General features: G+C 52.4%; 2 protein-coding genes across 5 annotated transcripts in view; one reads left to right on the top strand and one right to left on the bottom strand.

The window, feature by feature from the left end:
- Nucleotides 1–15,539, top strand: part of Itga7 (integrin subunit alpha 7) — a 21,403-nt gene extending 5,864 nt beyond the window's left edge. The window contains exons 4-26 of one of the 4 annotated variants that reach the window (XM_023707330.1): nt 608–863; nt 1,357–1,488; nt 2,634–2,841; nt 2,961–3,154; nt 3,452–3,540; nt 3,657–3,784; nt 3,900–3,995; nt 4,175–4,236; nt 4,375–4,544; nt 4,957–5,106; nt 5,693–5,808; nt 6,298–6,490; nt 6,566–6,646; nt 6,738–6,817; nt 6,919–6,993; nt 7,147–7,249; nt 8,215–8,391; nt 8,542–8,673; nt 12,295–12,408; nt 12,616–12,714; nt 12,794–12,919; nt 13,881–13,993; nt 14,852–15,014. In XM_023707330.1, coding sequence (XP_023563098.1) covers nt 608–863; nt 1,357–1,488; nt 2,634–2,841; nt 2,961–3,154; nt 3,452–3,540; nt 3,657–3,784; nt 3,900–3,995; nt 4,175–4,236; nt 4,375–4,544; nt 4,957–5,106; nt 5,693–5,808; nt 6,298–6,490; nt 6,566–6,646; nt 6,738–6,817; nt 6,919–6,993; nt 7,147–7,249; nt 8,215–8,391; nt 8,542–8,673; nt 12,295–12,408; nt 12,616–12,714; nt 12,794–12,919; nt 13,881–13,993; nt 14,852–14,912 — 2,955 coding nt within the window. In that variant the 3' untranslated portion in view covers nt 14,913–15,014. Of the gene's footprint in view, nt 1–607; nt 864–1,356; nt 1,489–1,735; nt 1,856–2,633; nt 2,842–2,960; nt 3,155–3,451; nt 3,541–3,656; nt 3,785–3,899; nt 3,996–4,174; nt 4,237–4,374; nt 4,545–4,956; nt 5,107–5,692; nt 5,809–6,297; nt 6,491–6,565; nt 6,647–6,737; nt 6,818–6,918; nt 6,994–7,146; nt 7,250–8,214; nt 8,392–8,541; nt 8,674–12,294; nt 12,409–12,615; nt 12,715–12,793; nt 12,920–13,880; nt 13,994–14,851 lie in introns of all 4 variants that reach the window. The other 3 variants (XM_023707331.1, XM_004647103.2, XM_004647104.2) reach the window with 3 other exon arrangements.
- Nucleotides 15,499–16,502, bottom strand: part of Mettl7b (methyltransferase like 7B) — a 3,438-nt gene continuing 2,434 nt past the window's right edge. Inside the window, exon 2 of the mRNA XM_004647105.2 lies at nt 15,499–16,268. Within this exon, the coding sequence (XP_004647162.1) occupies nt 16,032–16,268 (237 nt within the window). The 3' untranslated portion in view covers nt 15,499–16,031. The remainder of the gene's footprint in view (nt 16,269–16,502) is intronic.

The raw sequence follows: 16,502 nt of genomic DNA on the forward strand, positions 1-16,502 counted from the left end.
CTTATTCAACTGAGCTATCTCCCTGGCCCCAAAAAAATCTGTTATCAGGGATTTTTTTTTTTCCTTTTTTTTTTTTGTGGAACCGGGGATTGAACTCAGGCTCTTGCACTTGTCAGGGAAGCACTTATTCCACTGAGCCATCTCCCCGGCCCCTGGGGAAGCCTAGGCAACTTAGCAAAACTTTGTTTCATGATAACAAAAAGGGTTGTGATGTAACTCAGTGGTAGAGTGCTTACTCGGTTTATACCAGGCCTTGGGTTCATCCCTAGCACTACAAAAACAGAACAAAAGGTCCATAAATAGGATCAAATTTAGCATCTTGCAGGATGATCATTTGATCAGAGATGATGTTTCTTGTGGCCACTTTAGTCATGTATCTATGGGTGTCCAGGCAGAATATGGAACAAGGACTTCTTCCTGTAAAGGCAAGAGGGTGCAGACGGGATAATGAATGAGGATTTGCCTAATGCTGGCTGAGTGGTGGTGCTCAAGTGATGCTAACAGATTGTGTGTGTGTGTATGTGCCTGTGTGTTAGCAAATGTCTGCTGGTGGCAGTGGGCATGTTTCTGGCACACAGAAGGAAATGGCCTCTCCTCCCTTCCTTAGACATGTGCACACCGATATGAGTCGAGGCAGCGAGTGGACCAGATCCTAGAGACGCGGGATGTGATCGGCCGCTGCTTCGTGTTAAGCCAGGACCTGGCCATCCACGATGACTTGGATGGTGGGGAGTGGAAGTTCTGTGAGGGACGGCCCCAGGGCCATGAACAGTTTGGGTTCTGCCAGCAGGGCACAGCGGCTGCTTTCACGCCTGACAGCCATTATCTCCTCTTTGGGGCTCCAGGAACCTATAACTGGAAGGGTGAGTTACTACTTAGGGGGAGAAGGGAATCAAAACTTCTCCCTTCCTCGAGAGAGATGGTGCAAGCAGCACTTGGCCAAGCATGCCCACATATTCCTGCACCCTGGGGCACTGCCATGCATTCTACCCCATCCTGCTAGCCCACACACAAAGTGGGGGGTCCCTCCTGTCCGCATGGCCAAGTGTTCCTCCACACGCTGGCATGGGCCCTCACCTGCATGGCTGGGCCTGCCCACCCAGCCTGGCCCGCATGCTCCATCACCGCAGCCCACACCTCATCACCGCCACTCCCGTCTCCACATGCTGCCACTGGCTGAGCTGCCACTCGGTGAGTGTGATGCCATTTCGAGGAACCCCAGGATGCCTGGGCTGGGAGAGGGCAGGGATGGTGCTGGAGAGGAGGGGCTTCCCTGTGTGCCCGTCTGATTTCAGTGTCCAGCCTGAGGGTGCTCCTTGTTCCCTGCCCTGGGCACTAACTGGACTGTCCTTACAGGCACAGCCAGGGTGGAGCTCTGTGCACAGGGCTCACCGGACCTGGCCCACCTGGACGACGGGCCCTACGAGGCGGGGGGAGAGAAGGACCAGGACCCCCACCTCATCCCGGTCCCTGCCAACAGCTACTTTGGTAGGGACCCCTCCCTGGGCCCAGAGCCACTCTAACCCTCTACTCCTCTCTCTTGTCCTCCCTCTCCACACTCCCATCCTTCTGTCTCTGTCTGTCTCTCTTCTCTTTCTTGGTCTCTGCGTCTCTTTCATTTTGTTCCTCTACCTCTTCCACTTTCTGGCGTTTCTGTCCTATTCTGTCTCATACTCTGTGGACCCTTCTCTGGATGTCCTTTCCCTGCTGTCTTCCCCCCTCCTGCCCCACACAGGGTTGCTTTTTATGACCAACATTGATAGCTCAGACCCTGACCAGCTGGTGTATAAAACTTTGGACCCTGCTGACCGGCTCCCAGGACCAGCCGGAGACTTGTCCCTGAATAGCTACTTAGGTTTGTACGCTCCACCTCTGGGGCCATGGGTGTGGCCCTGGCCTCCCCTCCTTTCCCAGGGGATTTCCTTTCCTGTCCTGCCTTGTGACCCTCTCACCCTGGGAAACATATCAGGCCCAATTGCAGAGCAGAGCTGGTCCATTGACTGGGCTTGAGAAGAGGAGGCCCCACGGGGGTTGGTAGCCTTGGGGATGTGAGCAGGGGTCTTCATGGATGAAGATCTCTGTGCACTGAGAGGGACAGGGATCCGACTCCTGTGACAGACAGTCCTGACCTATGAGGACTTCCTCTGAGGGGTAGTATGAGGTCTAGCCTTGTGAGTAAGTCCTTCACTGTCTCGCCTGCATCCCTCTGCAGAGGAGGAAGAAATGAGGCCTGGGGAAGCCTAACCTGCTTTCTCCCTCTATCTGTGTGAGGCTGCTTCTCCCTGTGAGGAGGTGGGAGTAGGGCAGAGAATGTGCACTGGAGGGGATGGGGGCCTCCTGGTAGTGTGACCCAGGGCCTGTGGCCCACTTTTGCCAGGCTCCTATTTCCTGCTCAGGCACCTGGTCTTCTTTATGGCCGCCTCTTTTTCTCCTGCCCAGTCCCCGAGGTCAGTCTCTGGGCCAGGCGGGTGTAGGAGGCTAGGAAGGGTTGTCTGGCTATAGCTGTGGTGATCTGGGGGCTTCTCCACCTTTTGCCTCCAGACCTGTTGGGATGGGACAGACTGAGGGGGCTGTGGCACACCTGGGCTCTGAGTCTTGGGGAAACACTCACTGGGGAGTCGCCCCTCACCTAGGTTTCTCCATTGACTCTGGGAAGGGTCTGGTGCGTGCAGATGAGCTGAGCTTTGTGGCAGGGGCCCCCCGAGCCAACCATAGGGGTGCTGTGGTCATTCTGCGCAAGGACAGTGCCAGTCGCCTGGTGCCTGAAGCTGTGCTCTCAGGAGAGGTCTTGACCTCTGGCTTTGGCTACTCGCTGGCTGTGGCTGATCTCAACAATGATGGGTGAGAGGGGACAGCGTGTGGGCCTCATGTGGGTCTGGGAGGTGTGAGTGGCTGCCAGCATCTTCTCGTGATTCTGCTGGCCAGGGAGAACCCCGCTGATGGGCTCCTTTTCTCCATAGCTGGTCAGACCTGGTCGTGGGAGCACCCTACTTCTTTGAGCGCCAAGAAGAGCTGGGTGGTGCTGTGTATCTGTACATAAACCAGGGCGGTCATTGGGAAGGAGTCTCTCCACTCCGGCTCTGTGGCTCCCCTGACTCCATGTTTGGGATCAGCCTGGCTGTCCTGGGGGACCTCAACCAAGATGGCTTCCCAGGTGTGGATGGGAACCTGAAAGGTGCAGTGGAGGAGGTGGCTCGGAGGGATGTCTCTGAGCCCAGGGGTGGTCTTCTGAGGGCTCAGAAAGAGAAGGAACTGGGCTCACATCTGAATTTTGCCGTGCTTTGTGACCTTGGGTCAGTTACTTCACCTTTCTCCTTGGAGGGAGTGGCTGAGGGGATTGAAAATAATGTTTGTGAGGTGCCAGGGAATTAGTAGTGGCTCAGTAAAATGGAAAATACATTATCTAGCACAGAGTGACTGAGGAAAATCCCTTTTCCCCCATGGTCCTCAGACATTGCTGTGGGAGCTCCTTTTGATGGGGATGGAAAAGTCTTTATCTACCATGGGAGCAACCTGGGGGTCATCATCAAACCTTCACAGGTGAGGAATGTTGTTGGGATAAGGGAATGGGTGTGAGTAGTGAGAGCCACAGAAAGGCAGGGGAGGGACAGGCATGGAGGAGATGGGGTTTTAGGAGGCTGACTGCTGGTCCCCAGGTGCTGGAGGGTGAGGCTGTGGGCATCAAGAGCTTTGGCTACTCTCTGTCTGGCGGCCTAGATGTGGACGGGAACCATTATCCAGACCTGCTGGTGGGCTCCCTGGCCGACACTGCGGTGCTCTTCCGGTGAGTCCCTCCTCTGCTCTGCCTTCTCTCTGAGGCTGTCAGCCCCTGTCTGAAACTCGGACCCTACTCACATACTCATGTTTTCTGCCCCTTGCACCCAACCCCCCAACTCTAGGGCCAGACCTGTCCTCCACGTCTCCCATGACGTTTCCATTGCCCCACGGGCCATCGACCTAGAGCAGCCCAACTGTGCTGGTGGCCACTCTGTCTGGTGAGGCAGGGTTTGAGGGGAGGGCTGAGGAAGTTGCCAGGGTCCAGTGGCCCCCCACTTCTTTTCTTAGCCCAGCGTGGGGCTGGGTGTTGACCTGTGGCAAGAGCGTGTGGGGTTGAGGCCAGGGTCTTGGTCTCTCAGCCTTGTTTGGCCCAGGAGCCCTTCCTTTTCCTTGACAGTGTGGACCTAAGGATTTGTTTCAGCTATACTGCAGTTCCCAACAGCTACAGCCCTATTGTGGGTGAGTGGTGTCCCCTCCCACTGCTTGCTCCATGGGGTTTCCAGGGTGGGTCACTCCACAGTGGAGAGGGGGCACCTTGGGGACAGACTTATTGAGAGGTTCCCCAACTCATTGACTCCTCTCTTCCACACACCACAGCCTTAGATTATGTGTTAGATGGGGACACGGACAGGAGGCTCCGGGGACAGGTTCCCCGTGTGACCTTCCTGAGCCGTGGCCCAGATGACCCCAAGCACCAGGCCTCAGGCACTGTGTGGCTGAAGCATCAGCATGACAGGGTGTGTGGAGACACCATGTTCCAGCTGCAGGTAGGCACTGGCCCATGGCCTCTGAGTGGCCCTGTACTTGCATGTTGTTTCCTGAGTGCTCTTAGCTGCTTCTTTGCTAGCACCGTGAAAGCTCATGCTGGGATCTGGGTGCTGGACCCTCTTTCCTGGGCTCATCTCCTTACCACTCCCACCTTATTTGTGCCTCCTGTCAACTCTCTATACTCCCTAGAGGTAGAGAGGGCAGGTTCCATTGTCACATCTGTCTTCAAAGCCCTAAAACCCGGTTTTCTCTTCCTCTACTGTGATCTCTCTCCCCCTGCCTTGCTCAGTTCTCTTCCTCTATTCTTCCTGAAGTTCTAAAGTTCAGAATCTGTCCTGGGTCTGGCTGGGTCCTAGAGCAGGGCTGGAACCTGGGGGTTGTTCCACTGAGGAACAAACTTTGTCTTCCTAGGAGAATGTCAAAGATAAGCTTCGAGCCATTGTGGTGACCTTGTCCTACAGTCTCCGAACCCCTCGGCTCCGGCGACAGGCTCCTGGCCAGGGTGTGCCCCCAGTGGTCCCTATCCTCAATGCCTACCAGCCCAGCACCCAGCGGGCTGAGGTGAGCATGGGAAGAGGAACTGGGAGGGTGACGACCCTCACCCCTCACCAGTGACACTCGTGCTCATAAAGCTCTTCTACAATGTTATCCTGGGGTTCCTCATATCATCAGGTGCTGTAACAAGTAGACTCAGGTGTGACATGGCCCACATGACCTTGCATGTGTAGTCCAAAGGAGTGATGCCTCTCTGGCCCAGGCTGCTGTGGGGTCTGTCATCTTCAAATGCAGCTTCCAAGGTCCTAAGCTGTCTCCCTCCCATTCTGTCAAAAGGGGAAACATTTGGCTTCTTGCACGGTCTTCAGGGGCTGAGAAAGGGGAAATGTAGCACATCCTTCACATTCTGGCCCGAGAATTCTGTAAGCATGGTAAAGCTGAGGAAATGCCATCCGGCTGTGGACTAGCCTGCTAGTCTTTCCCACAGCATGCAACACACCATCGTTTTGCAGCTCAGAGTGCTAAGTGATGAGTCCAGTATCATATAGCTAGTAAACAGCGGATCTGGAGTTGCTTAATCCTGTGACACTCTAACCCCCTCTGTGACTTGGAAACGTTTTCAGTCCCTTCCTTGGCCCCGAACTCTTTCCAGATCCACTTTCTGAAGCAAGGCTGTGGTGAAGACAAGATTTGTCAGAGCAATCTGCAGCTGGTGCACTCTCGCTTCTGTGCTCGGGTCGGCGACATGGAGTTCCAGCCCCTGCCCATGTGAGGATGCAGGGAGCGTGAGAGCAGTGCAGGAGCTCAAGGAATGCGAGGAAGGAATGCAGGAAGACCAGGCAGGGGAGGGCCTGAGTTAGGAGACAGAAGAAGGCTGGGAGAACTAGCTGATGATTCAGATACCAAGGCCCTAGTTAGGAATAGTCCTCCACAGCAGACCTGATGGCATCTTACTTACTTACATTTCATTGTTTAGTCTTCAAGACTCTGAAGGAGGAATTATCAGTCCTCTATTTTATGGACAGAGAGCTGAGGCCTAGAGAGGTTAAGTCACTTGCCCAAAGTGAGCAAGTGGTGGAGCTGGGATGAGCACAGAGGTCCCTGACTAGCTCATGCCTAGAAAGACCCAGCATGGCCTAGTCTGTGACGTGGGACCCTAAGGTGGGACATGGTGGCAGTAGTACGTGCTGGAGGATGGAGAGCAGAGCCTGGGAGGGAAGAAGGCTTACTTAGAGTGAGTGGGGTCCTGTCCTGCAGGGACGTGGATGGGACGACGGCCCTGTTCGCACTGAGTGGGCAGCCAGTCATTGGCCTGGAGGTGACAGTCACCAATCTGCCCTCGGACCCAGCGCAGCCCCAGGCTGATGGGGATGATGCCCACGAAGCCCAGCTCCTGGTCACACTTCCTGCCTCGCTGCACTACTCAGGAGTCCGGGCCCTGGACCCTGCAGTAAGTATCTGGGGTAGGGCGGTAAGATCTTACATCCTAGTGTCCCACACTGACTTGACATCTGTCCCACTTCAGGAGAAGCCACTGTGCCTGTCCAATGAAAATGCCTCCCATGTCGAGTGTGAGCTGGGGAACCCTATGAAGAGAGGTGCACAGGTTGGCCCTTTCTGTCCTTAGCCCTATCCAAGCGGCCCCTCCTTATTCTCCTGCCCTCCCCTGACTCTCCTGTCATCCTACCCTGGCCTAGGTCACTTTTTACCTCATCCTCAGCACCTCTGGGATCACCATTGAGACTACAGAGCTAGAAGTGGAGCTGCTGCTGGCCACGTGAGCCTGGTGGGAGCAGGGTGGGGATGCCAGGTCTCTTGGGTTGGCCTTATGGACTGCAAAGGGGACTGCTGCCCATGCATATTCCACCCACACACCAGGATCAGCGAGCAGGAACTGCGTCCAGCCTCTGTTCGAGCCCATGTCTTCATTGAGCTGCCACTGTCCATTACAGGGTAAGCCCTGCCCAAGTGGGCATTTCTGCTGGAGGGTGGAAGCATCAGCACTTCCACACCCTGACCTCAGTTCTGCCTCATTTTATCCTTGTGACCCTCCATTCAACTGGTCCCAAGGTGACCTCAGCCTTTGTTTTGACTCCCTGTCCCCAGGGTGGCCATACCCCAGCAGCTCTTCTTCTCCGGTGTGGTGAGGGGCGAGAGTGCCATGCAGTCTGAGCGGGATGTGGGCAGCAAGGTCAAGTATGAAGTCACGGTAAGTGTTCTGGCTGTGGCCCTCAAAGCCCTTCCCTTCTTGGCGTAGAGAATGAACTGAGCTCAGGACTGGGGCTTTTCTCCCAGGGGGCAGCATGGTGGGCCTCAGCTCTGCAGTGGACTTGTGCTGTGGACAGATGTTCTGGATGAGGCCTCTGCTGACCATTTGCTGGTCATTTGACTTGGACACTGATGGAGTTTAGAGAAGATTCCTTGTTGGGGCCTTGCCTCAGGGATGGGACCTTGCTGCAGAGTGGCCATCTGTCCTCAGAACTCTGCCTAGCATGGCTGGGGCCTCACTCATACCTTCTTGGGACACCTCCGGGTTTCCCTGGGTTTGTTCTGGTGTTAGTCTGGTGTAAAACCTGAATATTGGTGGAATCTGTGCTTCAGGAAGGAGGCAGGATGTCAGGTATGTCCCCTTCATCTCTCTGAGCTTAGGACCTTCTCAGAAACCAAGCCTCCTCCTACCCCCTGCATGTAGTGATGGCCCTGCCCCCAGGGTGGGCTGAGATAGCAATTGAGACTGGGTATGGTTGTGTGCACCTGTAATTCCAGCACTTGGGAGACTGAAAACAGGAAGATCACGAGTCCGATCTGTGTAGTGAGACCCTGTAGACCCTGCAGACCCTGTCCTAAATACAAAAAAGCAAGCAAGCAAGCAAGAAAGAAATTGAGGGCCAGGGAGATAGCTCAGTAGAATAAGTACTTGCCTGGCAAGCACAGGGTCCTGAGTTCAATCCCTGGTACCACACAATAAAATAAATAAAATAAAATAAAATAAAATAAAATAAAATAAAATAAAGTAGCATATCAGTATAGGGCTGGGGAGATGGCTCAATAGAATAAAGGCTTCCCTGGCAAGCACAAGGGCCTGAGTTCAATGCCCGGTTCCACCAAAAAAAAAAAAAAAGAAAAAGAAAAAGAAACTGAATCCCCTTCCCTCATACTGTCTTTCACCCACAGGTGTCCAACCAAGGCCAGTCGCTCAACACCCTGGGTTCTGCCTTCCTCAACATCATGTGGCCCCACGAGATTGCCAATGGGAAATGGCTGCTGTACCCCATGCGAGTGGAGCTGGAGGGTGGGCAGGGGCCTGGACAGAAAGGGCTCTGTTCTCCCAGGCCCAACATTCTCCAGCTGGTGAGGCTTAGGCAGGGGTGGGTGGGGTTAGATGCCTTTGGGAGGTTGTCATGGGGCTGGGGTCTTGGGTGTGGGTGGTGGGAGGAGGTGCGACTTCAGGATTGCTGCATTTGGAGTCACACTCACTGGTCCTTCCCTCCACACATCCAGGATGTGGACAGCAGGGATAGGAGGCGGCGAGAGCTGGAGCAGCCCAAGCAGCAGGAGTCTCATGAGCAGCTGGAGCCCAGCACATCCTGGTGGCCAGTGTCCTATACTGAAAAGAAAAGAAATGTTACCCTGGTGAGGGAGCATGCCTGTCATCCCAGCTTTCTGTTCTAGCCTAGCCTGGGCAATTTGGTGAGAACTTATCTTACAGTAGCCCAGTGTGATGACAGTTTTGGGTTTAATTCCCAGTACTGGAAAAAAAAACAAAAAAAAACAAAAAAGACTTTGAGCAAGTAGGCAAGATAGTTTTCAGCATAACTTGAGGTTGAGGAGACTGCTGCAGCTGCTGATACTTTAGAGCCCTCAACTCCAAGTGCTCAACTTGACTTACAGCCATTTAACCAAGCCATTGATTCCCTTCACATTTATACAAAACATCACACTTCATAGGGCATGGAATGAGGTCAGCAGCCTCTGAGGGCTGTTTGTTCTTTTGAGCTCAGTTGGCACGTGATTTTCGTAATGTCAAAAGCATTACAATTTTTGAAGTTCTCATAAGTACAATATATTACATGTGATTCATTAACTCTCTCTTTTGTGTAGTTTTTGCTTTTGCTTTTCCCCTTTCCTACTTGTTTCACCTAGTTTTGTTTATGATGTGGACTTTGTGAACAAAGGAGAACAACATGCCACACGCGGTCTCCTGCTAGAGCTGGTAGTGCTGGGGGTAAGAAGGGGTTGCCCACGAAGATGAGAGCGTGTTGGGCTTTGCTGTCAGGAGGTGGAGGTGGAGCCCAGGTGTGCGGGCCATCCAGGCCATCCTTCCCTCCTTGCCGGTGAGCATGACCTCAGGCAAACTGAAGAACTCAGGGCTCTGGAACCTGAGGATCTGCAGGACTTATTGCCTTGAGAGGCCTCCCTAATACGGACTTTGAAATAGATTTTATTTATTTATTTATTTATTTTTGCAGAGCCAGGGATTGAACTCAGGCCCTTGCACTTGCCAGACAAGCACTTATTCAACTGAGCTATCTCCCCAGCCCCATGTTTATTTATTTTTTAATTGACAAAAATGACATATATTTATCAGATACATTTTATTTTCTTTTTTAATGTATTTGGCACAAGGTGTCACTGTACAGCTTGGACTCATAGTGATCCTCCCTGTTTTCGGCTCTGTAGCACTGGGATTATAGGCGTGCACCAACACTGCCAGTTTTGGTGGATGGACCAGTGTGCGCAGGGTCCTGGGGCCAGCATAGCGTGCAGTACTGGGGATCGAACCCAGGTCCTTGTTCTTGCCAGGCAGGCACTTAGATCGCCAAGCTATCTCCCCAGCTCCATATACTTATTTTTTTATGAAGCAAACACTTAAAATCTATTTTTAGGGATTTAGAAAAATGTAGTGTTATATAAAATAATAGATCTCTTGGATTTATTCTTCCGGCCTAACTGAGACTTCGTCCCCTTTGGCTAACATCTTCCTGCCCCGTCCCCACTGCTCCACTCTGGGTCATAGACATTCTAATCTCTACTTTGATGAGTTCAGCTTTCTTAGATTTCTCCTATAGGTGAGATCATAAAGTATTTGTCTTTCTGTGCTTGGCTTATTTTACTTAATATAGTATCTGAAATGGATTCTTTTACATGAAATTAAGGCAGATGACCTTGCTTTTAAACAAATTGATGAAAGGTTCTCAAATTGCTTAAAGGAGGCAAAATAAAAGATAACTCAAGGGGGCTGGGGAGATGGCTCAGTGGAATAGGCGCTTCCCTGGCAAGCACAAGGGCCTGAGTTCAATCTCCGGTTCTGCAAAAAAAAAAAAAAAAAAAGATAACTCAAGGACTTCAGTTGTTCTCAGAGCTGTTTTTCTATCTATGGACAGTGGCATAATGAATATAATGTATCTTTTAGGCAAATGGGTTATTGATGGTGCATGGGCCAGATGGCTTTAGGTTAGGTGAGAAAAGGGCATGGTTTGAGTCCTTTTCCCCCAGCAGTTCTGGGACAGGAAGCTGTCCTCCTTCACTGATATTAGGCTTAGCCAAAGATGTGGTTTATTTATTTATTTATTTATTTATGTGTGTGTGTGTGTGTGTGTGTGGCCAGCTCAGCCCACCAGGGGACGGGGCTGGCTGGCATGTGGTGCTGGGGGATTGAACTGCGGTCCCTCTGCTTTGCCAAGCTTGTTCCAAGTAGGTGCTTTAGACCACTGAGCCATCTCACCAGCCCCAAAGATGTGGTTTTGCTGACTACAGACCTGACTTCAAATATCTGCTCCAATACTTACTTGCTTTGCTAGTTCTGAGACCTGAAGCAGGCTGGTCATCTTTTCTCCTTTGAAAAATAATGTAATAATATGCACCTTGCAGGAGTTGTGGAGTATAAATGAAGTAAGTGCCGGGCAGGAAGTAGGTGCTCAATAAATGAGACCATTACTAGGTAGCGTAAGCTTTAAATGGGGAGGCTACTTTGTTTATTGCTGTGATGTATGAGACCTCCTGTCTTCCAGCCCTGTGCATTTCAAAGGCAAATAGCTCAGTTTGGAATAGGTAGTTATTTGGGGTCATGGGATGACTTTGCAAAGACTTACTGGAGGAGGAGAATTTGAGGCTAGATAAGGAACATAGGAGAAAAAAAATACATATATATATATATATATATATATATATGCTTATACAAAATAGTCAGCATAGATAACACACCTATACTCTTTTTTTTTTTTTTTTTTGCTGAACGGGGGATTGAACTCAGGCCGTTGTGTTTGCCAGGGAAGCGCTTATTCCACTGAGCCATCTCCCCAGGCCCTACCCTCTCATTTGTGTCCCCCTTTTATGTTTGCTTTTGTCAGGGATGGATATTCCATTGCCATTCATGTACTGTGGGTGCATGGATTCAGCAAGGTAGTCCAGTGTGGTCCAGCAGTCTATGATAGTGGTGGGTTGTCCGCATGACTGGTGGTGTCAGAGGTTGTTGACTTGAGCCTTTTTCAGCTCAGCATATTAATATGGCTTTGCTTTTTGTACCTTGTTTTTGTGCTTGTCTGCTGGATGGTTAAGACAGATGAAGCAAGACCTATGTAACAAGAAATGTGGCTTTTGTGTCTGACAAGGTCGGTTGAATCCCCTCAGGATTTACCCTGAAACCCTGTACAGCAGATCTTTTGTCAGTGTTGGCCATGTGGATGAGTTGTGGCCAATCACAACTCATTTTGGGGTCATGAGGTGACTGTGAAAGCCTGGGAGAGTGTTTTCTCTCTGTGTGGCTCTCCTTGGGTGCACTCTGCATCGTTGATTTCTTTCCTCTGTGGCCCCATGGTCTCCTTGATCAGAAGATTTGGTACTCCACTGAGTTGCAGGATGTTATAGTGCAGGTTCTCTTGTGTCCTGGGTCCTCACTGATCTTGCAGGGCTGGAGCCAGGATGTTGGCTGTCCTTGTGGCCCTTTTCTTTCCTCTAATTTTGTGGTCAGAGGAAGTCTTGGGTTGTTGACCCTCTAGAAGAGAAGCTCAATGATATTATTGCCCTAAAACATAGGCTGTTGAGCTTGGCGTCGGTATCTGTCTGAATGTCAAACACCTTGGACATGGCATGGAATGGGTATTTTCCACCAATCATTGATATGCTGGACTTTAAATCTGTACACAATGTGAAAAAAATAAAAAATGGTTAAAAAAAAAAAAAGGAACATAGGAGAAATGGAAGGCTCAGTGGCATGGGGCTGAGCAGCTGAGTCCTGCCCATCCTTGCCCACAGGACTGCGCCCGGGGCACAGCCAGATGTGTGGTGTTCAGCTGCCCACTCTACAGCTTCGACCGTGCAGCTGTGCTGCATGTATGGGGCCGCCTCTGGAACAGCACCTTTCTGGAGGTAAGGCCACTTTCAGGGCTCCACGCTGGCTTTCTTCTTCTGCAAAAGTCCTTTTGAAATTCACTTCTGCCTCTCCCTCATTCAAATGAAACACACTTAACCCCAGCTGGGCAGAAACATCCTCTGGGTTGGGCACCATTCCACTTACGATTTCTGAATGGGAGTCATGGGGCATTTAGAAGAGGGTGTCCTTCCATGCTTCCTTAGGAATACTCGACTGTGAAGTCCGTGGAAGTGATTGTGCGGGCCAACATCACAGTGAAATCCTCCATCAAGAACTTGTTGCTGAGAGATGCTTCCATGGTGGTGAGCTGCAGGGTGGGGCTGGGCAGGTGGGGCACCCTCTTTTCTCCTGCCCTTACGCCACTGACCTCTTGCTCCCCAGATCCCAGTGATGGTCTACTTGGACCCCATGGCTGTGGTGGCAAAAGAGGTCCCCTGGTGGGTCATCCTCCTGGCTGTGCTGGCCGGGCTGCTGGTGCTCGCACTACTGGTGCTGCTCCTGTGGAAGGTGAGGCTTGGGCAGCATGGGGCTGCTGGGACTGCACTTACTAGTCAGGCGGGCAGCCGCCACGTGCTCCTACACACTTGTGTATTCAGTGACTCCCTGACTGCTTACCCTGCTTACACCACGTGCTCTTTCTGGCTCTGGACATTTCAGAGCCAAATTAGGTATAGACCCTGTCCTTGGGGTTGCATAGATAGTGAGGGTGGTAAGCTCTGTAGCTAAGGACAGATCAGGTATTGAGTTGAGAAAGTATGAGTTCAGAGAGAGGAAGAGAGGAGGAAGTGACCCAGGAGCCAGCCTTAGAGGGAGGTGGGCTGGAGCCAACCTTAGAGGGAGGTTGGGGCGTAGGGTTCGCATGTGGGCCAATGGAGTAGGTGGGATCTGAGGCTCCCAGAAGGACCATGGAGACAGGGAAGTGTGGGATTATTTATTTATGTGGCAGTGAAGGTTACAAAGGAAACTATAGCCCGAAAAAACAGCAAGTGTGAAGAACTAGCTCCAGGAGTTGCTGGCAGATCTGATCTTGGTTTCCACGTACCAGGCTCCATGTGTATACAGAGCTGTAGCAGAATCTTATTTGCATCTGGGACCCACCATAAAAGGACACATGTGCCTATGTCAGTATGGGGGGACTCATACAGGTCACCAGGGTTCATGTTCCCTGAGCCGAATGTACTGGGAGCCATGTGAAGAGCTGTGCACACTTGGGCCTCCGTGGAGAATGCCCTCCCCACTGTGAGACTGGTCACAGACCACCCACACTTTGATAAGTGTGCATCATCAGAGGAGCAGCTCTGGAGTGGTGGCCATGCTGTTGGGAACCTGCTCAGTCTTAGAAAGTTCAAGGCCTTCCTGAAGCTGGCCCCAGATGCTCACCCCTGAAGAGAAAAAAAAAACCAACCCTCTCCTTCCTCAGCCTTCCCATCCTAGCCTCTTTTGCTCACCTCCTCCCTCAATATCCCAGTGTGGCTTCTTTCACCGGAGCAGTCAGAGCTCATCTTTCCCCACCAACTATCACCGAGCACATCTGGCTGTGCAACCCTCGGCCATGGAAGTTGGGGGCCCAGGGACTGTGGGGTAACTGCTGTGTGTGCACGTGTCTGTGCAAGAGTGTATGTGTGGGTATGTGTGTGTGAGAGCAAGTTTGGCCCCTACTGTTCTGGGGGCCAGGAATGTGCAGGGTGAAGAAATGAATCTGCATGAGGATGATGTGAGGTCTAGAACCGAGAGGAAGGGTAACTAGAAGGGGGAGGTCAGGTGGGTAAGTAGACACCATGGGGGGCATGCGCAGAGGGTGGGGTGGGCCCGTGGACTGTAAGCATGTGTGTGTGGGAGGATCCGTGCATGTGCTCTTCTTGGGTGTGAGTGTGAGACGAGTGGGCAAGAAGATGCTGTGTGCCCAAGCATGGAGGGGTGTTGGGCATTTCTAGCGTGAGTGTAAGGACACTTACCACTGGGGTAACTCGGGCCAGAATGCTTGTGCCTGGGCAGGAGTTAGATTGGAGTAGTCATGGACTTGAGGGCCCTGGCTCAGTGGCTGCTGCCTCGTGTATGAGCACATGGCATGTAAGTATGTGTGGCCTGGGGACATCGCTCCAGGTAGGCTGGGGTCTAGGAAGCCACTTTCATTACCAGCTGTTGCTGATGTTCTGGTTTTATGTTGTTGGGCCTCCTCAGCAGCCTGGATGTGTAGAAAGCTTGGGAGTCCCTAATTCAAGGCTCTGTCTTTTTGCTTGGTATCTGCCACCTGGTGTCCCTTTGCTGTGATTGAGAACCTGGGCTCATCACACTGGACAGGGCCACGTCACCCTGTCCCTGCCTTGGTTGGTTCCCTGTGGCCCAGGGGTGTGAAGGGAGGGCCCAGAGCTGTGCTGGGTGTTTGCTGTAGGAACCTCAGCCCTGCAAGTGACTCATGGTCTGACCGGTGTCTTACAGATGGGATTCTTCAAGCGGGCAAAGCACCCCGAAGCCAGTGTGCCCCAGTACCATGCGGTGAAGATCCCTCGGGAAGACCGACAACAGTTTAAGGAGGAGAAAACAGGCACCATCTTGAGGAACAACTGGGGCAGTCCCCGGCGGGAGGCGCCCGATGCACACCCCATCCTGGCTGCTGATGGGCACCCAGAGCTGGGCCCTGATGGGCACACTGTGCCGGGCACCTCCTAGCTTCTTTTCTTGCAGCCTGGCCCATGGCTGCCTCCACGCCTTCCTGAGATGGCTCCTCAGGATGGAGAGGGTGGAGAAAGTTCCTGGTATCACGTCACGACTTGGCAGGACCTGCTTTCTCAGGGGCACAGCCCCTCCCACCCACAGAACTCCCCTCCCCCCCATGTCCCCTTAGAATGCTGTGAGACAAGAGGGTTAAATCAGGGATGGGGTGGGGCAGGGCGAGGTGGCAGGGATGTCCTGGCACTGGTGCAGAGAAGGGAGCCTATCCCTTCCCCTCCCATTCACCCCTTGTAACCTGTCTCCCCCAAAGTGCCTTAGCCAGAGGGCCAGGGAGGAGACTGTGTCACTGACTCAGGGGCTCTTCCCTCCCTAGGTCCCCTCTCTTCTGACCTTAGTTTGCTGCACCAATCTAGTGGGTTTTGTCTATTTATTAAAAAATATTTGAGGACAAAAATCTCTGGCTTCCTTACTGAGTGTTGTTCCCTCATCACCAGGGCCCGAGTCTCTGGCACCCTCACAGCCCAGGACAAAGGTCCTGTGGGAGGGAGACTCAGGTGGCCTGGCAGGGATCTGGGCACTGTGGCTCCTGTGAGCAGTTCCAAGCAGCACGTGGGTATATGCTCGGAGGTGGCTGGGGGAATCCACCCCTGGGAATGAGAGACCAGGAACAGCTGTTGTGTAGAAGGTGGTGGGCAAAGTTCGGGAATTTGTGGTTGTAGACAGGATGTACCTTTTCTGGTGAGGGTGGGGATAGAGCTTTGTTGCTGGGGAAGAGAATTGGAATCTAGAGATTTTCCCTGGCAGAGGTAGGCACAGAGGAGCAGGGGTTGGGTTCATTCTTTGCTTGATTCCTTTCTGAAGGAGAGAGACTGGGTGGTGGTGGGGGTGGATGGTTGTTTTGATTGGCAGAGGGGAGGGAGCCAGTGACTGCCTTGGGGACTGAAGCTTATTTCACAGCTTTTCCCATGATGTGGGGCCCAACAGGCAGCCATTTGATGGGAGGAGGGTGCCATTCTATTTGGACCTCAGAGAAATGGGCCTTCTTAAGATCCTTCCAGGTCTCTCTGGTGAGGTAGCAGCCATCCCCAATGTGTTTCCAGGTGGGCTCGAAAACTTGCTGCCACATCAGGGCCCTGCTTCCTTCAGGCTCAGCCACGTGCTCCAAGAAGAACAGTACTCCTCCCTGGGAGGGAGAAGAGAGTTAATGTCTCTTATCTGCTCAAGTCAGGTGTGGTGGTGCACACCCATAATCCCAGCACCCAGGAGGCTGGGGCAGGAGGATCATTGAGAATTCCTGACCAGCCTGGGCTACAAAGTAGGCTCAAGGATAGCCTGAGGGGCTGGAGAGATGGCTCAGTGGTCTAAAGCACCTACTTAGAACAAGCTTAGCAAAGCATCAGGGACCGCGGTTCGATCC

Source organism: Octodon degus, unplaced genomic scaffold, assembly GCF_000260255.1.
Source record: "Octodon degus isolate 3935 unplaced genomic scaffold, OctDeg1.0 scaffold00287, whole genome shotgun sequence".
Classification (NCBI taxonomy): domain Eukaryota; kingdom Metazoa; phylum Chordata; class Mammalia; order Rodentia; family Octodontidae; genus Octodon; species Octodon degus.